A 22,641-nucleotide genomic window follows, 5' to 3' on the forward strand; every position below is an offset into this window, starting at 1 on the left:
ATGAAAACTTTGATATTGTGTAATTGTAGTGGATACTACTCCAACAACAGCCAGTTGGTGAAGTTGGGGTGTATACCTTCTGAAAGGAAGGCACTGCTCCAATTCAAGGACAGTGTTACCTTCCTTAACAAACATGTTTCGTCTTCGTGGGAAGGCGAGGATTGCTGCAGCTGGCGTAGGGTCAAGTGTGATCCTACGACCGGTCATGTCGTCAAACTTCATCTCTATGGCACTATCTCAGTGGATGATGATGGAGTTATTGGCTCCATTGAGTATTTGTTTGCAGCTAGAAAGATGGAGTCATCTTTGATTTATTTGGTGAAATTGAATCATCTTAATCATTTGGATGTAAGCGTCAACGATTTCAGTTATAGCAAGATACCGAAGTTCCTGGGTTACATGAACCAACTCAGGTACCTTAATCTCTCATACGATAACATTCATGGAAAAGTTCCCCCTGAACTTGGTAATCTCACTAACTTGCAAGTCCTCGATATATCAATTTATAATTTTTATATGCAAGTTGTGAACAGAGATAAAGACCCTGATTTATTTGTGCAAAATTTGAAATGGGTTTCTAGTCTTGAGCAATTGCGTCTACTAGGTTTAAGTGGTGTGAATCTAAGTCAGGCACATGATTGGATAGGTTCACTTATTGGGCCACTTCCTTTTTTAACTGAATTGTATTTGTCTGGGTGTAGCTTAACAAACAATCATCAGATTCATATTCCACCTTTTATTCAAAACCTAACTTCTCTTAAATACCTTGACCTTTCACATAATAACCTTGATTCTAAAATCCCGCTTTGGCTAGGTGAAATTAAAAGTCTAGAAGGGTTGGAATTAGGATTTAACGCTTTCACTGGTATTGAAGGAGGGGATATTTGGAACCTTGTACGCAATTTATGCAACTTGAATTATCTAGATGTGAGTGAAAATAAACTACAAGTGAAGTTGTTGGAGTTTCGTGAAAATATTTCCTCCATTTGCACCCATTTTAAGTTAGAGTGGCTGGATTTGTCCGACAATTCATTCATTAGTGGTAGTATACCGACTTGGTTAGGAGAGGAGTTCCAAAGCCTAAAGTACCTTTATCTCTGGAATAACAGCATATCAGGTAAAATTCCAACTTCTCTAGGCATGTTATCAGCCTTGGAAGCTTTAAGCATTTCCTATAATTCATTGGAAGCAGCAGTTTTGTCTGAAACTCACTTTGCTAATCTTTCAAGCTTGACTTATCTGAGTATCGATGAAAGCTTCTTAACGTTAAAGTTGCCTTCTAGTTGGGTGCCTCCCTTCCAACTTACACATTTCCTTGCCAGCACCTGCAAGATCAATAGTCAAATACCTCAATGGCTCAAAACACAAAAGCATCTCTACGAATTGGATTTGTCTAATGCTGGAATCCAAGGGGTATTGCCAAAATGGTTTCACAATTTGCAATCTCTTTCTGAAGTGGATATCTCTAATAACAATATCACTGGTTGTCCTAAATTTCCCATTAACTTTAAATATTTAACTCTCTCCCATAACTCATTATCTTGCCTTTTTATGCCTAGTGCAAGCCATAGAAATAAGGTGTATTATCAGGCTAATGCAATTGATCTGTCTTATAATTCCATCTCAGGGCAACTTCCAGAACATTTGCATCATATAATGCCTAGTTTGACTTCACTCGTCCTATCCAATAACTTGATGAATGGTTCAATCCCAAAGTCTATATGCCATCTTACATCCTGCACAGAATTAGATCTTCAAAAGAATAGGCTTTCTGGGAAAATTCCTGGTTGTTTGGGTAATTTATCGAGCCTTATATTTATAAGCCTCTCATCCAATAAGCTCTTGGGAAATATTCCTTGCCTTAACAGCTTCGATCTAAGTTATCTGCATTTAAATGACAATATGTTAAGTGGAGAAATTCCTTCTTGCTTAACTAACCTCTCAACTTTGATTGTTTTGGATGTTGGTGAGAATAATCTGTCAGGCGAGATGCCAACATTAATTGTTCCAGTAATGTTGCAAATACTGCGGTTGAGAAATAATAAACTCAAAGGCAGTATCCCTAATCAGTTGTGCTCTAAGTCTTACCTCGAAATCTTAGACCTTGGCCATAATTATTTAACCGGAACCATCCCTCACTGTTTGAGCAGCCTTACGAGAATGATTAAGCCTCTTAAGTTTGGTTTGCTTGAACGTGGAGAAAAAGCAAATGAGGTCATAGAAGGATATGAGCGTGAATATACAACTAACTTAGGTTTGTTAGTGAACATCGACCTTTCTCACAATAAATTGGTTGGTAGCATTCCAAACGAGATCACAAATCTCTCAGGCTTGTTGAGTCTTAATCTATCTTACAACCACTTATCAGGACAAATCCCCAAGGACATAGGTGGTTTGAATGGGTTGGAATCTCTTGATTTATCAAGAAACCAACTCTGTGGATCAATCCCAACAAGCTTAGGTTCAATATTTCGCTTGGCATCCTTAGACTTATCTTACAACAATCTTTCGGGTCAAATTCCATCTGGATACCAGTTGCAAACCCTCAACGACCCCTCGATTTACAAGGGAAATCCTTACCTTTGTGGAGACCCACTTCCCAAGAAATGCAAGGACTCCCCAAATAATGGTTCAGGAGGTCAAGGAAGCCAAGATGAAGATAGCAAGGACAAGCGTGAGACGATGTGGTTCTACCTGGTGGTGATGTCGGGATTTGCAACTGGATTTTGGGGAATTGTAGGTACTTTATTTCTGAAACGGAGTTGGAGGCATGCATTCTTTAGGCGTGTTGAAGATGTGCATGACTGGATGTATGTCACAATTGCAGTTAGGATGGCTAAGTTAAGGAATGATCAAGACAGTTAGTGTCTTATGTTCACCATATATAAGTGGCTATAGCATAGTAGTAGTAATTCCAAGTTGGTATGACAAATGCATCAGATGCGTTGTTGTATCAACTTATAAATAAGATGGTAGTAGGATCTTTTTAACCAACTTGGTTTTCCTTTGCGGCTATTGTACACCAAGTATGGTACCTTTGTAATTTTAAATTTCTCTATTAATATAATTTACGGGGATGCAGCACTCCGACATAAATTAGCTGCCAACTCTTTTCTTCACAGCTATAAGTACAATTTCTCAGTTAGTAACTTAGGATCTGTTCACTTACGTTGAAATTCAGTTCAGTTCAGTTCAACTCAGCTAGTTAAGCTCTAATTTTCTTCTCTTATAAAATATTCATTTCAGTTTAGCTCAGTTCAGTTCAGCTCAGTTCAGTTTAGCTGAGTTCAGTCAATGATAACAGGCCCTTAGTATGAGTGTATGACGCTAAACCAAGCTACTATTATATTTCCTTGTCGAATGCCATTGTGCATGTTTCAATAGCTTCACAAAGTTGTATCAATGTATCATATTTAATTTTGTACCAGGCCATTAGAAATGTAAGATGAAATAGTTGGAAAAAAAAATGAAAGGATAAAATTTCTCTTTTGCCTTTGACCTAGGTGGAATTACTTAAAAATGAAATTTTATTGTTCTTTTCCTCTCCTCTGCAAAGAAAATCTTTTATCCAATCTCAAAATATGAAACAGTGGACAGTTTAAATTGCCCGGATTTTCATGGCTCTAAGTGTAATTACAGAATCTGACAAAGGACTTCACTAGAAATTAATTGATTTCATTCATTAGTTTAGTCAGTTCCTAAAATTTAGAATTCTATAGGAAAATTCTTGAAATTTATATGATAATCTACCTTTAATGTTATACTTGAGATTGAATGAGACGATATAAAATACTAGTACGAAATTGATGATGTTGAAAATAAATATGAATTTGAATTAAAACTGTGGTGAATTTGAAATTTACATACCAAATCAAGTTGAGAGCAACTAAGTCTTCGCCTCCGCCGCCGTTGACTGAGCAGCCGCTTGCCGGTGGCATTTCCAAGTTTTTGAGGATCGGAATTCGGAAAAATAGAAAAAACAAAAACGGCCTCCAAATTCAGTTAAGTATACAGGAAATTAAACTGGGTTATTGGTTATATGCGCCTGGGTTTTATGCTTTTAATAATAGGCCCGTGAGGTATTGTTTCTCGCTCATTTGAATGATTTATTTATTGTTTACCTTTAATAATTAAAGGAAATTTATTCAAAAGGACTACTTAAGTGGTCTCTTTTGATCAAAAGGACCAATTAAGCTAAAAGTTGTTCAAAAGCACCAATTAACACAGTTTGGGTTGTTACGTAGGAGTTTGGGACCACGTTCTATTTTCAGGCAAGTCAACGCCGGACTCCGACGTTGACCGTCACGTGCAAAGCACGTGACTCATTAAGTTGGGTGAAAAAAAAAAGACCTTTCCTCTCATTTCCACGAATTTCATCCAGAATTCCCAATTACCCCCCTTTTATCCCATTTCTTCTTCTTTCTCTCTCCTCAAAGCTCACTATTCATGGCATTAACGAACATTGCTCTGCCATTGTTGGTGAGATCATAGAAGCACTCTAATAGGCTAATAAAGGTAAGGTCTTTTTGTTCTTCTCTTTCCTGTCACTTTCTTAACCATATTTGTGTTGTTTTCTCACAAATAAAAAGTCAGTTAACCACCACAAACCAAAACACATTGACCTTATCTTCAAAACCAACCCATCAAACTGTTTCACCTCCAACCCAGAAAAAAACCAAAAAAAGGTTGAGACTAAAGCTACAACCTATCCCAGAAACACAAGATCTAGGACAACCATCACAACACATACCTTGTTCCGCTTTTCCTCAGTTGCACTCTAGATGAATTGTTAGCAGAAAGAGGGCGTAATTACAGATTGCTCTGAATCTAGGGTTTATCCATCGAGAAGAGAGAAAGAAAAATAATTAGAAAATTTGGGGGAAATGGTGATTTGGGGGGGGGGGGGGATTCGTGAAGAGTAATGACAAAAAAAAGGAAAAAAAAAAATTTTGACCCAACTTAATGAGTCACGTGACTTAGCTTGCACGTGATGGTCAACTCCAGACTTGACTTGCCTGAAAATGTGACATGGTCCCGCTCAACAACCCAAAGTGTGTTTTGTGGTCCTTTTAAACAACTTTTAGCTTAATTGGTCCTTTTGAACAAAAACGCCCTCTTTCTTGGCCCTTTTGAACAAATTTTCCATAATTAAATCTAATCTACTTGAATCAATACTTGTCTAGTTGTCTGTATCACAATTTGATTTTGCTGTAAAATTACTGTTTAAACACACATTACACCCTTGGCATTCGATATGTACCACTCCCTCTGTCCCTCAAGATGTTGTATCATTAAAGTTCACTTCTTTTGATTTCAGTAGGATTAAGGACAATCTGTGTATCGAAGCGGGTTATTAGCCCGAGCTAAGCCAAATTATATATCGAATACTTTGGGAGCTTAAAAGCTTTGGAGTGTGGGGATCATGGAAGAAGATTGTTGAGCTATGTGTTGAACAAGATAGTTTTGAAATTAGAGATATACATGACTTGGATTGTTTTGTTGGATTGATTCAAAGTAACTAGCTATACTTTAGGTGAATTTGTCAAATGTCATTGATAAGTTAGAGTCTTTAGGAGTAAATGGTTAGTGGCTAATTACGTGGGAGTTAATTATTGTTACTGTTAGTGGAGTCATGCATAGTGGGTTAGTTAGATAAGATCATGCTCCTAATTATTAGCTATAGGTTGTTATTCCATATACTATTTATATTCAAGCATCTCTGTATTCTCGTTGTGTAGAGCAGTGAGTTAATAAAATCAATTTTTGTTTATCTCCATTAATATTATTTCACCTAATTAGTTTCAACATGGGCGATGATTCGATCCTAAGCCTATCAAATAAACTTCAGTCGTGAATAGTCGAGTGAAACCAAAATTATCAGTCGTGATTGTTGTGCATAAAAGTGTCGTGAGTTTCATAAAATATAGTAGTCGTTCATTTTTTTGTGAGTCAGTAATCATGTCAAATGGTGGTATAAACTCGTCGTCGCAGGCCTTAATTCCAATGTTTAAGGATGAATTATCACTTATGGAGTCTCAAGATGAAGACCTTGTTTAAGTCTCAAGAGTTATGGGACTTGGTGGAGAACGGTTATAGTGAGCCGAACCCAGCACCGGCTATTCCTGATCAACAATTGCGAGAAAATGGTAAGAGGGATGCAAAGGCTCTATTTTACATCCAATCGGCAATGGATGATAAGGTTTTCCCACGAATTTCCGCCGCGTCAATATCTAAACAAGCGTGGGAAATTTTGAAGAAAGAGTATTTTGGTGATAAGAAGGTAATTGCCGTTAAACTACAAACTTTACATAGTAGTTTTGAGAATATGACAATGCAAGACAAAGAAACAATCCAGAGTTTCTTGTCTAGAGATTGATATTGTGAGTCAGATGAGAACCTATGGTGATACTATTACTAACGAGACTATTGTTAGTAAGGTATTAAGATGTCTTCACAAGATGAAAGACTATAAGCATGTTGTTACCGCCAATTTCAGATTCAAAGGATTTATCAACCTATACATTTGATGAGTTAATGAGTTCCTTGATGGCTCCTGAAGAGAGAAGGGATAAGTCTACGGATGAAGATGTCGAGGAAAAAGCCTTTCAAGTTAAAGGGCAAATGTCGGAGGGTCGTTATTATGATGGTGGTCGTGGTAGTGAAGAAAATGGTAGTGGTGATCATTTTGAAGGTCAAAGTTCATCCATGACAAGAGTCCAATGCTACTATTGCAAGAGGTATGGTCACAAGGAAGATAGGAGTTGTTTAATTTAATAGACATAAAATTTTTCAATATCAAAAGGTTGTTTGCATTTTAACATTACAAAGTTTAGAATGTAATATTTCTTTTCGATTTTATTGATGTTGTGCGTTTATCTCTCCTACCTAAGTACTGTAACTTTATACGCCCAATTGTTCATATAAAAAATTATCTCACTACTTCATAAATGGATTTATGTATATAAATAAATAAAAATATCTCACAATATCATTAATAAAATTATGTCCATTTATGTAAACCCAGCATGCAAATTTGTATAACAATAAGTACATACATATCATTTATGAAATAACTAATCCTTCAAAATTAAATATGCTAATGTACTTATATATTGGTCATTTTACATACTCAAACAGCTTTATGTAATCAGTTATTTACCAAACACTTTTATATAATCAGCTGATACAATAAGTTAGTTAGTCAAATCAGTTAATAAAATCAGCTAGTCAAAATCAGCTAACTCAATCAGCTTCAGCTTTCAGCTTTCCCGGCCCCCAAACAGGGCCGTAGTATATTACACCTTTAATGTACGTGTAGACGTTGAATTTTGGACTACTGGTGAATATTTTAGTGTATTCTCCGTTATTTCCTTTGTCCCATAATATATTATACAGTCAAACATTGCACACATGTCAATGCATTAGGTTAACTTTATATTTATATAATTAAATTTTAATGAAAATTATTTTATGAAACTTTATATTAAAACCTATCTAGCAACATATTTTAAGATAAAATATATTTTTATTAAGTTAGTAAAAAATTATGGTCAAACCTAATGTATGATTGGTATGAATAGTGAAAAAAAGTCCGTCTCATGTATTATGAGATGGAGGGAATACAATTAGGTACAAAATTAAGGGTCTGTTCACTTCAGCTTAATTTCAGGTCAGTTGAGTTCAGTTTAGCTCCAATCAGTCCAGTTCTAATTTATTGAACTGATTATTTTTATGAGAGAAGGAAATTAAAAACTGAACTAAACTAAACTGAATTGAAAATAATTTGAAGAGAACAGGCCCTTAGAGAAGTTGCATAGTGAAGTTGTACCGGTTAACATGAAGGTTGTTAGTAAGAGTGATGCTTTAAATGCGGTTTAGGCAACTAAGCATCAATAGTTATATACTCCGTATGAAAAGACATACCAGTATTGACACATGTCATCTTCTGGCATGTTCTTAAAGATTGTATGATTTTTTTTTTTCTTGATTTTTTAATTATGTAATAGAAGTTACTGCAAGAATGAAATGCAAATATCATATCAACAAAGATACTATTAATTGTTGGTTTCAAAATAAAAATGATACTATTAATTGTTATTTCATTGAATAATTTATGATTAGAATTTCAATCAATTAATACTCTATGGATATTTCAATAATACTTGTTAAAAACGGACACATGTTGATTATTCTTATTGTGACCTTTTTCTGTCATTTTTGTTGTTTTTCAACATTCAATTGGTATGAATATAACATATGAAAGTCAAAAAAAAAATATTATAGCGTTAATTTTAAAATTGGTTATTGAAAATTACTGTACATGACACAGAACCAAACCTAATGTAAAAGTAAAACAATACTCGAATCAAATTATTTTAAACTATTCCTCTTAAAATTTCACATATGGAAAAAATTAAATAAATTATAAAAGACAGAGAAAATTTGATTTTAACACACCCTTTTATTAAAAACCGTGCTCTCACGTAGGATATGTCAAAATCAATTAAGAGTGTGCCAAAATTATTTTCCACAGCACGGGTACACACCTTTCAAATACTACCAAATCAAACTAGTGTCCGAAAACACCAGTTTATCAGTCCCACCACCTACAATTAAATCCCCACAACTGGAAATTTTACAAAACAAATGAAAAACATGAGGTTGTAATCCTCCATTGTCGTCTTCTCGAATTCCCTGCTACTTTGGAACTTCTTCACGACTGTTCTTTCTTTCTCATTCTTGCACGCAAACTCCTCTTTCTCTCTTTTTCTCCATAATTCTCAACTCAATCTCCATATTCATTAAATCTTACACAAACTTCATCTTCAATCAAAGCTACAACAACCCCAACAATGGCGTTTTCTCTCTCTACCACAACACCTACTCCAACTCCAACTTCTCTCACTAAATTCTCCCCTCTCCCCTTTCTCTCTCCTCACCATCGCAAATCCCAGATCATTTCTTCTTCTAGAAGGTTCTCGAATCTTCCAGTATTACGTGTTACTGCTCCTTCAATCAGCTCTCCTGAAGAAAAGCAAGGAGAAGAAGAAGTACCCTTTGATTCAGACGATGTCGTTTCACCTGGGAGTGAAGAAACAGAGCAATCCTCGAAATTTACATGGCGAGATCATTGGTACCCTGTCTCTCTTATTGAAGATCTCGATTCTCGTGTTCCTACCCCTTTTCAGCTACTTGGACGCGACGTCGTTTTGTGGTTTGATAAGCTGAATAATCAATGGGTTGCTTTCGATGACAAATGCCCACATCGTCTTGCTCCTCTATCTGTAAGAATTTCGATAATTTTGATTGAATTCATGTTTTTTTGTTTGATTTAATGAAGTGGGTTTCTTGTTGTTTTGCTTGATTTGTTGATTTGATGAATTGGGTCATTTTGAATTCCTCAATTTGGTTGATTTTGGTGGAATTAAATTAATATTTATATATTATGTTGTGATGATTTGTTAGGAAGGGAGGATAGATGAAAATGGGGATTTACAATGCTCGTATCATGGTTGGTCTTTTAATGGGTGTGGATCGTGTACTCGGATCCCCCAAGCCCGATCAGAGGGACCGGAAGCTCGGGCCGTGAAGTCACCTAGAGCCTGTGCCACAAGGTTTCCAACTATGGTGTCTCAAGGCTTGCTCTTTGTTTGGCCTGATGAGAATGGGTGGGAGAGAGCTAGTGTAACTCAACCTCCTAGGTAACTTATCCTAACTCTCAGAAATGTGAATTAGTTATTTAGTTGGTAATTAAATAATGATTATGCTTCGGCTTTCATGTATTTTATATTAATTATATAATTAGTTAGTACTTGGTAGTTAGGTGTAAGATGATTGTTTATTAGCTAGTTATTATATTCATTATTATTTAATGTTTGTAGTGTGTTATAAGTAGGAAAGTGTTTGAATTATTAATTGCTGATTTGGGGTTGTGTTGTTTATTGGCTAGGCTGCCAGATGACTTTGATAAGCCTGAATTTGCCACAGTATCGATCCAGCGTGATTTGTTTTACGGCTATGATACCTTGATGGAGAATGTCTCGGATCCCTCTCACATAGACTTTGCTCATCACAAGGTCTACTTCAATCTTGGACCATTGCATTTGTATTGACCTTAATATGTATGTGTGATGTGGTATAGACTAAGGTTCCTGCCTCAGGGTGTACCCAGTTTAGAAGTTTTGGTTGCCAACTTGCCATTTGAACAAAGCAATTTGCCACTAAGCTTCTTCTCTTTAGTTTAATTTGATTTCGAACTAAAATGAGATTCCAAAGATAAAACCTCAAAAGTACATGTTGAAATCTCTAAAATTCGTTAGTTTTAAAATTATCTCAATAAGACTCGAGCTTCTAAATTTCATGAAGTGACAATAAGTATGCTTTTTTTACATTAGCCCTGCCAAGTGTTAAATTACCAATATCACTCAGACACTCACTAGGACTGAAAGGCATACCCTAACAGCTTCCAAGTCAAGCCATTTCTCAAAGCTTCTAAGCCTATTAAAAGGCATTATTTTTTTTCTTGGTTAAAATAGTAGCTGGCCATTTGAATGCTGACATGCTAATTGGGTGACTAGTGTAAACACTCATCTTATGCAAGTAATGCAACATCTGTCATAACCCAGTGAATCCCTTCTTTGAAATGAAACTCTATGGCAGCTTTTATCAGTTGGATGCAATATAACTCTAAAAGTGCTTCTACTTACTGCATACCTTCCATAACTTATTCACTCAATCCTCATATAATAGCATGGCGTGCTGGAAGTTGATTTATCGTTTGTTTTGATTATTGGAGACTCTGTAAGAAGTGTTATACATAGGCAACGTAGGCATTGAAGTTTCTGTGTATAAGGAACCTCATTTTAAAGATGGTCCTTAAGAGCTGAATACTCTTTGCTGTAGCTGACTCCATCCCATATGCTTTTTTCACAAATCCAGGTTACAGGAAGGAGGGACAGGGCCAAGCCTTTGCCATTCAAGGTTGAATCCAGTGGTCCTTGGGGCTTTGCTGGAGCCAATGATGACAACCCAAAAATAAGTGCTGAGTTTATTGCACCTTGTTACTATATGAATAAGTAAGTCCGAGATTGTCTGCTATGTTTTAAGCTAATTATGCATAATAGTTGGGGTTTGTCGTATTGGAATTGGTTTGACCAATTTTGTTATTGCACTTCAATCTCTGATGCATTACAGTCATAATGAAGAAATTGTCAGTATGCCTTGTCTAGAGCCTGGCAGAAAACCCATTTCTAATGTTTGAGTGGATAGTTTCTGTTATTTTGGTTCTGTTTTCATTACAAATTTATGGGATGTTTTACAGTCTTGTAGCATGCTTTTAAAAAGGGCTTTATTCAATTCCCTCTTCCTAAAGAATGATAATTTTTGTTTGGACTATAAGATGATGGAGGAAGAAGATTTATGTCGATGACTACGTGGAATAATTAAATTTGGTTCATGTAGCCTACCCCACTTATGGGATTAAGGCTTGCTTGATTGATTGATATAAGATGATTTATTGAACTAGTTGTTTCCACAAATGTGATGATTTTCTTTTTCTTGGCTCAGGATAGAGATAGATGCAAAGCTTCCTATTGTAGGTGACCAGAAGTGGACAATATGGATATGTTCCTTCAACATACCAATGGCACCTGGCAAGACACGTTCAATTGTTTGCAGTGCTCGTAACTTTTTCCAGTTGACAGTGCCGGGTCCTTCTTGGTGGCAGGTGAGAGCTTGAAATTCGCACTGTTGAAAATATGATGCCATCCTCTGTCATATACTTGAAGATATGCAAATTTTGTGTGTTTCTTTTCTAATTCTCCTGAGATGTCTTTATTTGTCTGAACTTCTTTCCCTCTCTTGCTGCGATATTTAGACACATGCTATAAATGATTCAGGATAGAGAAGGAAGAGTGAAGACATAATATATGCTATACATATTGTCTCAGGATATTCTTTTAATAATAATTAGCATATCTTTTCACCTTTCCCTTCTGTACAAATTGATCATTATCTGTTTCCTTTTCTCTTCTCTTAATCCACTAACTGTTATATACAAGCTTTCAAATACATATGAGTGATAAACTATCTGCAAGAATATTAAGCGCTATCCTCGTGAAGGACTGGAGCTGAAGGAAATCATTTGTGCTTTATAATACATCTGTTCTTATTTGTTATTGCTTCTGATGGATTCAGGTGGTTCCAAGATGGCATGAACATTGGACGTCAAACAAAGTGTATGATGGAGATATGATTGTGCTTCAGGGTCAAGAAAAATATTTTCATTCTAAAACAACAGATGATTCTGAAGATATTAATGCACAATACACAAAAATTACTTTCACACCAACACAGTCAGATCGGTTTGTTTTGGCGTTTCGTAACTGGCTGAGACGGCATGGTGATGGGCAACCTGAATGGTTTGGTGATGTAAAGCAACAGCCTTTACCTTCAACAGTTTTGTCCAAACGTCAGGTAATTGTTGTGCTATAGCCTGTGATACTAAGCAAGCGGATGCTTTTGACTCTTTTAAGATGCTCACTTTCTTGTTTCTTCTCTCTACTAATCCTCCAGACATGCAAATAGCCAAATAGTAAAAATGACAAACCAATTATAAAAAAGAAACTTGTATTACTTATGATTATTGTCTGTGCAATAATTATCCTGGGTATTTGCACTTGGGGGATTTGTGCTGTAGACTAGAGTGCTGGGCTAACGATTAGTAATCGCACTGCCAAGTCAAGTCTACTAGCCTTTGGCAACCTCTTGCTAATATCCTGGGGAAGGGAGTTCCCGCGTCTCAGATGTTCAGAACCTTTAAATGTTTGCCCCTGCAGTTGCAAAATGTCAATTTCTTTATATACTAAATTGATAGTTGTATGGGACTCATTTCCTCCAGATGTAATAGTCACATCCATACACTATTTAAAAATGTTTGAACAAAGTTGTCACTTCCTAAGAATGTCATGGTTAATGAATATTTTAATATGAAGTAAATGATTGGGAGAGGAGTATAGGGTATATCTGTTATATCATGTCTAAACTTTGATTGTAAAATCTTCAAACAATGTACCAACTAGTTCTGGATAGATGGAGTAGTTCTTTCTAATCCATAAAGATGTAGATTCACCAATTATGTTATATTACAGTATGTGGTGGTCTTATTGAATGAACCCACTTACTATTTATATTTTGTGCACTGCAGTACCTCCCTAATCACAGCACAATTCCGTTTCTAGCCTTTTATAATTCATAATGTTTCTTTCTTGTATTAGTTGGGTGTGCCTAAAACAATTGATTATGCCAAACAAAATGTCTTATGCTGTGTAATGTCTATTATATGCAGATGCTGGATAGATTTGAGCAGCACACCCTGAAGTGTTCATCGTGTAAAGGAGCCTACGAAGGTTTTCAGATGTGGCAGAAATTACTGATAGGTGCAACAATCATTTTTGCTGCTACAGCCGGCATTCCATCAGCATTGCAGTTACGGTTAATTTTAAGTGGGCTTTCGATTGTTAGTGCTGCAGTTGCTTATGTATTGTATGACCTTCAGAAGAACTTTGTGTTTGTTGATTATGTACACGCTGACATTGAATAGTATTGTGAAACCAGGAAAGACTCACATGTGTATAGCCATTTAAAACTCACAGTTAGGTTTATCAAACTTTTTTTTTTTGACATAGTTTATATTATGTCAGATAATTTTGCCATTTTTTTACTGTTAAACTTGCTTCTGAAGTAGAAGTCTCAAAATTTTGTACTGAACAATATTATGAAACAATCCAATATCATAAAAATATACAGAACAGAACAATAAATAAGCATCGAATTTCATTGCAATCAAAAGTTCACACACAAAGTTCATACATTACATTATACACTATTCAAAAGGAAGCAGCTAATCTGTTCCACAAGTTAATTCTATGCTCATATAGCTGCTCCCATCCAGCAACACTTGACTCATGAAAGCGAAACCAAAAGTCTGCAATAGGTGGGATAGGATGGTCACGCTCAAGCTCCAAATGAATAACATGTGACCCACCTACAATAGCAATCACGAACTCTGACTTAGGCGCAGTTGCTGTGCCAAGGGCCCGCAACGGCAACACCGTGCAGCAAGGGTAGACATCGTTTCGAGTAAACCCGATCGCATAAAAAATCACCGTTGCGTTGAAAAACGTAGCAATAGGAAACAAATCCTGAATGACTTCCATCCAGTGAGTTTCCTCACACGACCCGCTGTTCCATCTTATGCGCCAGAGTTCATAATCCAACCCACACGGCTGACAGTAAATCTTGCTATACAACCCGGAAAAAGCTGCAATCTCATTGGCAATTGTTTGTCGAATTAGTCTCCAGTTATCTTGATCGCCCATAAAGAAGTCGGCCACACAACGAAAACCACAATTTCCATCCCTAGTAACATCTTTCCACCCAACTAAGTAAGGCAAAATGATTCCTGGAAGCAAGTGGACATATCTACAATCATTGATGCTGATATAATTATGTACCTTACCAAGAATGGATTGTGCTACGTATTCGGTTGTAGACTCAGGCATGTCAACACATGTATTGATGTTAAGACTCTTCCAAAACAGATGAATTTGGTCTAAGTAGTACTTTGTCTTTGTAACGACCAAAGTATATATCTGACAAGCACATGGTATCCCATGGGTAACTCGGAGTGAACAACCGCAACGTTGATGGACCTCCCCATTGAACTCCCTCATCCTCACCGTCTCAGCATCCAAAATGGACAAACAATGGTTGGAAACCGCCCCATTAAGGTGTTGTAACGGCACATGGTGTTTGTATTTTGAGATCATACCCAATTGTAATCTACAAGCATTCAAACTAGAACGAATTCCTGAGATATGACTTGTAATCTGCTTATGTATCTTAGCCCATATTGTATCCAAATCTCCAGTAGCTGAGTCAAGAAAGTACTTTAACGGCGAATGTTGGCTCTCAACCCTACAATTATTGACATAACCAAAGTGCAGTACTTGGTCTGTCCAACACTTGACGAATTTCTCTTTATGCACTAGCCAAGTGCCCTCAATGTAATCAATCACCTCCGGCCAACCTCCCCATATAGCCTTCAATCTTTGGAGGGCTTGCTCATACTCCGCTTCAGATGCAGCATCCATGACATGTTTCCATCTCTCATTTGTAAAATGAAAACCCATTGACATGTTTTTGAATAATGCAGTCACGTAAGCCTCCACTTCCTTGTTAATATGCCATCGACAAAACAAATGTGTTGTTTTGGGAAACACACTCCTTAGTGCCGCACATAAGCCAACCTCACCGTCGCTTAAAAATACTGATGGCTCTCTTTCGTTACCAATCAACACCCTCAATTTCTCCAACACCCATCGATAACTCTCTTCGGTCTCTGATCGCATAAACACATAACCAACAAGAAAGTTTCGATTTATTGGTGTAACCCCAACAATCTCAAAAAATGGCATGTCATATTCATTGGTCTTGTACGTAGAACCCATACCAATCACGTAAGGATATGTGCGTAACAACTTCATTGTGTCCGGGTGTGCCATGAATGCTTGCATTATAATATTATTAGTATCAGACATAACCCAAGTAACGTATTTGCTCTCTCTAGCCAAATCAAGGACCTCCTGAACAAACTCTCTCCCCTCAGATTGCTCCATTCTGATGTCACTCGACTCACTCTTATTGTTGTATACGGGCCTGATGTTCGGATGATCATTGGGATATATCTCCATTCTGATGTTACTCCTGTAGTTGTACACGTGCCTGATGTTCGGATGATCATTGGGATGTTTTTCCTTAAGAGTTGCCATGATATTACGAGGTGGCACATGTGCATTCGTCATATCACGCACCACCTGTTTTGCACCTGGACTGAGACCACTAATTTGACGATAACCCTCCGGATATACAGTGAAAGGATGATTGTGTGTGCCAGTAATATCATTTTTGCAAAAGATCTTCCAACCATTTGTGATTCTCTCATACTCAACCTTTATGTAAAAGGGGCAACTATTTGCCTTGCTTTTCGTATTCTTGCGTATCGCGCTCTCCAAATTTCTTTCCGTCCTCTTCTTCCTACGATCACAAGCCAAATATCGAATTGGACGACCATCATGAGAGCTTTTGTAAGATGATTTCGTGAATAGAAATCCAATTGGTCGTGCAATTCCATTCGCCCATTCAACAGCATCATCAAAACTCGAAAATACCGTGTCTGTTTGAAAATGTCCACTATAATTCACACCATCGCCACCATCCTCCGGCTCCAATTCCTTTGTATCAAAACAAAGCATACTATATAAGAACCCACATAACAACATAAATAATAATACTACTACTGAACAATTAAACTAAAGCATATTCTACACTAATTTAATTCAACTTTCAACATACTCTGATCTTAAAATGAATGTAGTGTCAATTATTTGATATACTAGTATATATTTTACTTACATATTCCACACTAATTTTTTAAAACATCAATTAAATCTATATTACTCAATATTAGAAACTATTAATCTATAGCAACGATTTCTAAACATATTAATGATTGTAACCACGTATTAACAATTTCTAAACCATATTAACAATCAGCACTAAATCCATAAATGTTATAATCAATTGTGAACATAATTAGGTGAATCGCCTAGAAATCAAATTGGTGAATTATAATTTCAAATTGTGATTATTTTTAGTCCGTACCTCACAAATTGTTAGTAAAACTAGTAACTATAGTAGTAGTAATGATTAACTTATTAACAATTTAAAGCGAATATAAATGATTTATATAAGTAAAACTAACTTATTAAAGTATTTTTATACATATATAATTACTTGTACGTGCACTAATTAGTTTGCTTTTTAATGCGTACAAAAAAAAAAAAGGTTTGTTTTTGAATGGAGATACGAAATTTTTAGGCGTATCATGCAACCCAAGTAATGAATTAAATAGGTTTTCAAAAAAGTAATGAATTAAATAAATAATTTCTGCACTTACTTGTACTGCGGCGGTAGTGTTATTTGCTGACATTACTCCGGTGGCGGAGGCGGCAGAAAGTCGTCGGTGGTGGAGGAATGGTGGTGAAAGATGTTTGCAGTTACCGTGCCGGGTAATGAAGTGAGCAACTGTTGGAAGGAAACAGTGGTGGATCTTTGGAAGAGGTGCGGGAATTACGGCGGAGGTTGGGCAGCGTCAGGGGACCACGGTGGTGGAAGGGGGGAAGAGTGGTGGAGTGGTGCGGTAGAAAGGGAAGGGGTTGGGGGGTTTGTATAAGGGTATGAAGGCCAATTGACAAAGGGCGTTAGTTAGTAAATTTGGCTATAAATGGATAAGTCCGTTTTCAAATTGATTCATTTCAATCTAGACTAATTATGACCTCAACAAATTATAATACGATCCGATTAGGGCTTGACCCAACTGCAAAGAAAATTAAAACAAATCAGATCGACTCGATAATTTTCAAAACCAATTAGCTTGTTAGCCATTTGAACTATATATAAAATGAAAGCAATAAAACCAATTCGAAATCTAAAATTGACACCCCTAATATGAAATGTGACTACATCATTTAAAAGGTGAAAATATGAAAGTTTGATAGTACACAAGGGTGTACCATGCTCATGGTACACCTGCTGAGTTGGCAGGATTAATTCCATTAATTTCTAATTACATGAATTTAAAAAAAAAAAAAAAAGGAGACAGTTTAATATCACGTGGATTTTGCTAAATTGTTGCCGATTTTATAGCTTTCAGTTTTTGGTAATTTTTGTTAACTGATATTTTCAAAAAAGATTTAGAGAGAGAAAATCATAGTGATTTCAAACTTTTTAGTGAGAGAAAATTACAGAGAGAGAATTACAGAGAAAATTGTGTGAGGATCAATCATTTGAATTCATTGTAGAAGAAGTTAATAATGGTTTATCAATCTGAATTTCGCCATAATTCTAATGCTAGATTTGTCGATGATGCAAATGATTATGATATCAACGATGAAGGTGAAGTCGAGGGTATCGTAAACCTCAATGAAGGTGAATTGTTTAATTGATTATATTTTTCATTTGTTAATCATTAATTTTGATTATTAGATTTAGTTATTACTAATAATTTTAATTTTATATCGACTTACGTTATATTTTTAATTTCACAGTGATTTTCATGAGGTTGAAGATGAAGTTCTTTTATTATTTACATATGTTCTTTTTTATTTGTTATTATATGTAATCTTTGGTGAAATCAATGTTGATTTTATTTATTAGTGCATGTGCAATTGTTAATTATATATGTACTTTGTAGTACTCTTTGTATACTTTTATTGTAATGGAATATACTTTTCTGAAAGAGTCATGTACTTTTGTTGTACTCTGTTTTGTATTTTCTGTAATTAATGTGCCGTTATCAATGTGCATTTAATAAAGAACATTACAAATATATTAAATAACATTTTATACCTTTAAAAGAACATCATGTTATTATGTAAGAACATCAGCTTAATATATATGTATTTTGATATCCTATTTCAGGTTTTACCGAGGCAACTGAATCAGAATTATTTGATAGAAAAGTTAAGTCTGATGCAGAGGCTTATGATTTGTATAATAGTTATGCATTTAAACATGGTTTTGGTATACGTAAAGATAGGTTGAATCGTAGAGATGACAAAGATAGGACACCTAGGCAACGCTTTTTGGTGTGTTCTTTTGCTGGCTTTAAGCAAGAGAAGAAGCATGGTGAACAACCAAAAGTTTACCAAAAGAGGAATTTCCGCACAGGTTGCAAGGCTCATATACAGTTTGATATTGATAAGGTGTCTGGTTTGTATGTCGTGGTCAATCACACTATGGTTCATAATCATAGTAGGGTTCCTGTTTCAACGAGACATTTGATTAGGTCTCATAGGAAGGTAATGGTACAATTTTAAAATTATTTTAAATCATGTTCTTAAATGCGCAATATATGTTCTTTAACAAATACATGATGTTCTCTTTTTTGAAACAATGTGTTTTTTTGTATGTACACAGGTTACTAATGAACAAGTTGTGATGATGAGTAGCTTGACTGAGAGTAGTATACCTATTGCTGATGCAGTGCGTGTTTTAAAACATCAAGCTGGTGGAGAGGCAAATCTTTCATTTCTTTGTAGGGATGCGTATGGTGCTTTATCCCAACATAAGAAAATGAAGTTTGATGGTTGTGATGCAAAGCGCTTGCTTAGCTATTTTAAGGAGAGGAAATCTAGTGAGTATGACTTTTTTTATGACTTTGATGTTGATGAAAAAGGTCATTTGCAATCTTTCTTCTTTCGTGATAATAGAATGAAAGTAGATTATGATGCTTTTGGTGATCTATTAGTCTATGATACAACGTACCGTACAAACAAATATGGTATGATTTGTGGACCTTTTGTTGGTATGAATCATCATAACAATAATGTTATGTTTGGTATTGGCTTCTTGATCAATGAAAAATGGGAATCTTTTGAGTGGCTGTTCAATACTTTTTTGAAATCCATGGGTGGCAAACATCCTGTGACAATAATGACTGACCAAGCTCAAGCAATGGCCAAAGCAATTAAGGTTGTCTTCCCAAATTCCAGACATCGACTATGTACGTGGCATATTGGGGAGAATGCAAAGAAAAATATCAAAGGACTTAGAGCAAAGGAAGGTTTTAATGATTTGTTTGATATTGTTTTGAAGTATACTGATACTATTCAAGAATTCGAGCACTATTGGTCAAGGTAACGCTATGAATTAATAATTTTAAATTTATGTTATTTAAATACTTTACTGATTCAATGTTCTTTAAATTGCTAGACGATGTTCTTTATTTTCATGTTTATGTTCTTTTGTACTTTATTTGATGTACTTCTCAAGTACACCCAATATGCTGGATTAATATAGAGAGATGTTCTTTTTTATTACATGTGACATTCTTTTTACTTAAAATAATGTTCCTTGTGTTGTTCGTTTAATGTTCTTCTATCATATATTTGATGTTCTTCTGAAATGAACTTAATGTGCTGGAATTAAGTAGACAAATGTTCTTTTCTATTATATTTGACATTCTTTTCACTTAGTATGATGTTCTTTTATTTTACAGCATGCAGAAAACGTACAAATGCACAGATAATAAATGGCTGCAAAATCTGTATAATATCAAAGAGATGTGGTGTCCTGCATATTCCAAAGATTATTTTAGTGGCGGTGTTATGTCATCTCAGAGGAGTGAAACTACTAACAAATCAGTTTCCCGTCGACTACATGCCACTCATGGTCTATGTGATTTCTACACTACTTTTATTGAGGTTGTTGATGAGTGGAGGAGTAGAGAAGGTAGTAATGATTATGATAGTATGACTGGAAATCGTCATTTAGTTTGGGCAGATATTGGATTGTTGGAGCATGCAAGGAAGATTTATACTATTCAAATCTATTTACATTTTGAAGACAATTTTGTCAATGGTGTTCCTTGCACGGCCAAGGTAATAGGATTTCAACCTCCACTTTATGAATATCATGTTGGGCATCCTAAAAAGGATTTGATCATGCATACTGTTGCATTTGATGAATCAACAGTTACAGTTGAGTGTACTTGCAAATATTTTGGTGAGGTAGGTTTGTTGTGCAAGCACTCACTTCGTGTCTTACACTTAAACAACATTACTTACATACCGAAGAGATACATTTGCAAGAGATGGACAAAAGCTGCTATGTGCACTAGAGTTGATGACAATGATGTTGCTGAAATGGGTGTCACTCCTTGTAGTGTATGGAGATTGTATCATATTCGTACATTTATCACACTTGTAGATCGAGCACAGAATGACTTGAGTGCTCGAGCGGTCATTGAGGAAGCAATTGAAGAATGTACTGCTAAAATTAAGCTCTTGATGGGAGAAGATAAAGATGTGCCACCTGAGTCATCAAAAACGAATGAACAAGATGTTACTCAAGATAAAGGTGATGGCAGTCTATTAGAACCAGCAGTAATATTTGAGGAATTGGCTGAAGAACATGTAGGACTTGAAAAAGAACATGGAGGTTTTGAAAGAGAACATGGAGGCATTGTTAAAGAACACACAGTTCAGGATGATGTCAAGGATCCTATCCAAAAAAGGAAAAAGGGTCAAAAGAATACTAGGTGGAAAAGCACACAGAAAAAGGTTTCCAAGAAGCTAAAAGCTCAAAAGATAAAGTCATGGAGAAAGAAAAGCGCAAAGGGTGTTTCAAAGATGAAACAAAAAGCACAGACTACGATTAAGGTATATATTACTCTTTAATTTATTATTTTATATTACATTCTTTTATGGTTACAACTTGTTCTTTCATTTTATACATATTGTTCTTTTACTGAAATAATTTTTTTTTTTTAAATTTTGGAAGGATTTCCTCCCTGTACCTGATGGAAATATTCTGGCACATTCCAAAGAATTTGGAGGGTCTTTGGAGTTTTTTGAGCCTGATGACTATTTTGGAGTGAATATTATACGCTCACCAAATAGAGAATAAATTATATGTACTATTTAGTTTACATTAACATTTTTTTTTTCATATCTGTCCTTATAATTTTTTTGTTTAAAAAATTTTACTTTATATATAAATGAGAACACTCTATTTCAGTTTATTTTTTTTTAAAACAAGACATATTTTGCATATTAATGGTGATTATTGTGGCTTATAAAAAGACATATTTTTTGTTGGTTTATAAAACATATGATGCAAAATAACTAGAAAGAATATTTCACTCAACAAAAAGAACATCAGATGTATTTAAAAAAACATTATATTTAATCAAAAGAACATTGCATAAAATCAGAAGAACACATGTTGTACAAAGAACATTGTACATGTTCATTCTATTCTTCCTTCCAAATCAATATGCTTCCAAAGTTTATTAGCCCCAACTATTCAAAAAATAAACAGTGCTAGTTGTTCAACAACAACCAAATTTTCAGCAACAACCATGACCAAAAAAAAGATCATATAAAAAAAAAATTCTTCGTGTTCAAAAACTAACACAAATGTCTCTAATCATTCCTAATTGCCTTGAAATATTTCTTGGCCTTCATGCTAAAATCTGCATGGCGCTTATTCACTTGATCCACAAGAATCTCATATGTGTACTGCATTCTAAGTGCCTTCAATGCATCAAACTGTTCACCCACAAAAAAGAAAAAAAAAACAATAGAATAACATTAGTGTTTGTTATTTTTTTAAATAAAAAAAATTACAAAATATGCTAATCTTACATTATCAGCCCTCAAGCCACAATTCCATTTACGCTTCCCGAAGTATGTCTCCATGTGGTGCATTGCATATATTCCGCAATCAACATTGTTCTCCAATGTTCTCCATGGCATGTCTACCAATTTTATTTCATAGTTGAGGACTTTTTCCCATAATTTCATCCCATGTTGTTTGAGGTAAATTGAAAAGGCATGCCTCTACCATACACAACGAAAGAATGTAAAAGTTAGATAAAAAGAACACTATATATTGTAATTAAAAACATACATTCTTTATAAAAGTCAAATAACATCCTTACCAACTTCTCTGGATAGTCATGGTACTTTTCTGAAAAAGGAACACCCTCTACAAGTGGTCTATTATCCAAAATTTCCA

The 22,641-nt window shown here is 35.3% G+C and overlaps 5 protein-coding genes across 5 annotated transcripts; 4 read left to right on the top strand and 1 right to left on the bottom strand.

Moving 5' to 3' along the window:
* On the top strand, positions 1-2,865 carry LOC145619572 (receptor-like protein EIX2). The gene has a single exon (XM_081674287.1). The coding sequence runs from the start codon at positions 1-3 to the stop codon at positions 2,863-2,865; it is 2,865 nt and encodes a 954-aa protein (XP_081530413.1).
* A 3,148-nt stretch (positions 2,866-6,013) lies between these two features.
* LOC145619573 (uncharacterized) lies at positions 6,014-6,774 on the top strand. Its single transcript, XM_081674288.1, has 2 exons — positions 6,014-6,356; positions 6,497-6,774. Exons 1-2 carry the CDS (start codon positions 6,014-6,016, stop codon positions 6,772-6,774), a joined length of 621 nt encoding a protein of 206 aa, XP_081530414.1.
* Positions 6,775-8,605: 1,831 nt separating this feature from the next.
* On the top strand, positions 8,606-13,831 carry LOC145620264 (pheophorbide a oxygenase, chloroplastic-like). Its single transcript, XM_081674907.1, has 7 exons — positions 8,606-9,284; positions 9,466-9,701; positions 9,950-10,076; positions 10,939-11,075; positions 11,566-11,725; positions 12,196-12,474; positions 13,346-13,831. The coding sequence occupies exons 1-7, from the start codon at positions 8,853-8,855 to the stop codon at positions 13,598-13,600; spliced, it is 1,626 nt and encodes a 541-aa protein (XP_081531033.1). The 5' UTR covers positions 8,606-8,852; the 3' UTR covers positions 13,601-13,831.
* Positions 13,808-17,288, bottom strand: LOC145620263 (PKS-NRPS hybrid synthetase cheA-like). The gene is made up of 2 exons (XM_081674906.1): positions 17,018-17,288; positions 13,808-16,292 (listed from the first exon to the last, which is right to left on the bottom strand). The coding sequence occupies exons 1-2, from the start codon at positions 17,048-17,050 to the stop codon at positions 13,887-13,889; spliced, it is 2,439 nt and encodes an 812-aa protein (XP_081531032.1). The 5' UTR covers positions 17,051-17,288; the 3' UTR covers positions 13,808-13,886.
* A 645-nt stretch (positions 17,289-17,933) lies between these two features.
* Positions 17,934-21,528, top strand: LOC145619574 (protein FAR1-RELATED SEQUENCE 5-like). The gene is made up of 5 exons (XM_081674289.1): positions 17,934-18,048; positions 18,541-18,920; positions 19,039-19,757; positions 20,120-21,281; positions 21,403-21,528. The coding sequence occupies exons 1-5, from the start codon at positions 17,934-17,936 to the stop codon at positions 21,526-21,528; spliced, it is 2,502 nt and encodes an 833-aa protein (XP_081530415.1).
* The last annotated feature ends 1,113 nt before the right edge of the window (positions 21,529-22,641 follow it).

The sequence above is a fragment of the Chenopodium album genome, chromosome 27, assembly GCF_948465745.1.
Source record: "Chenopodium album chromosome 27, dcCheAlbu1.1, whole genome shotgun sequence".
Classification (NCBI taxonomy): Eukaryota; Viridiplantae; Streptophyta; class Magnoliopsida; order Caryophyllales; family Amaranthaceae; genus Chenopodium; species Chenopodium album.

Bases quoted from the DNA above. Each gene is read 5' to 3' on its own strand.
- LOC145620263 (XM_081674906.1), bottom strand. From the start codon at position 17,050: ATGTCAGCAAATAACACTACCGCCGCAGTACAA. The intron at 16,293-17,017 runs GTAAGTGCAGAA...TTTGATACAAAG, and splicing joins ACACTACCGCCGCAGTACAA to GAATTGGAGCCGGAGGATGG.
- LOC145619574 (XM_081674289.1), top strand. From the start codon at position 17,934: ATGGTTTATCAATCTGAATTTCGCCATAATTCTAATGCTAGATTTGTC. The intron at 18,049-18,540 runs GTGAATTGTTTA...ATCCTATTTCAG, and splicing joins TATCGTAAACCTCAATGAAG to GTTTTACCGAGGCAACTGAA. The intron at 21,282-21,402 runs GTATATATTACT...AAATTTTGGAAG, and splicing joins AAGCACAGACTACGATTAAG to GATTTCCTCCCTGTACCTGA.
- LOC145620264 (XM_081674907.1), top strand. From the start codon at position 8,853: ATGGCGTTTTCTCTCTCTACCACAACACCTACTCCAACTCCAACTTCT. The intron at 11,076-11,565 runs GTAAGTCCGAGA...TTCTTGGCTCAG, and splicing joins CCTTGTTACTATATGAATAA to GATAGAGATAGATGCAAAGC. The intron at 12,475-13,345 runs GTAATTGTTGTG...TATTATATGCAG, and splicing joins CAGTTTTGTCCAAACGTCAG to ATGCTGGATAGATTTGAGCA.
- LOC145619572 (XM_081674287.1), top strand. From the start codon at position 1: ATGAAAACTTTGATATTGTGTAATTGTAGTGGATACTACTCCAACAAC.
- LOC145619573 (XM_081674288.1), top strand. From the start codon at position 6,014: ATGAATTATCACTTATGGAGTCTCAAGATGAAGACCTTGTTTAAGTCT. The intron at 6,357-6,496 runs GTTTCTTGTCTA...CGCCAATTTCAG, and splicing joins AGACAAAGAAACAATCCAGA to ATTCAAAGGATTTATCAACC.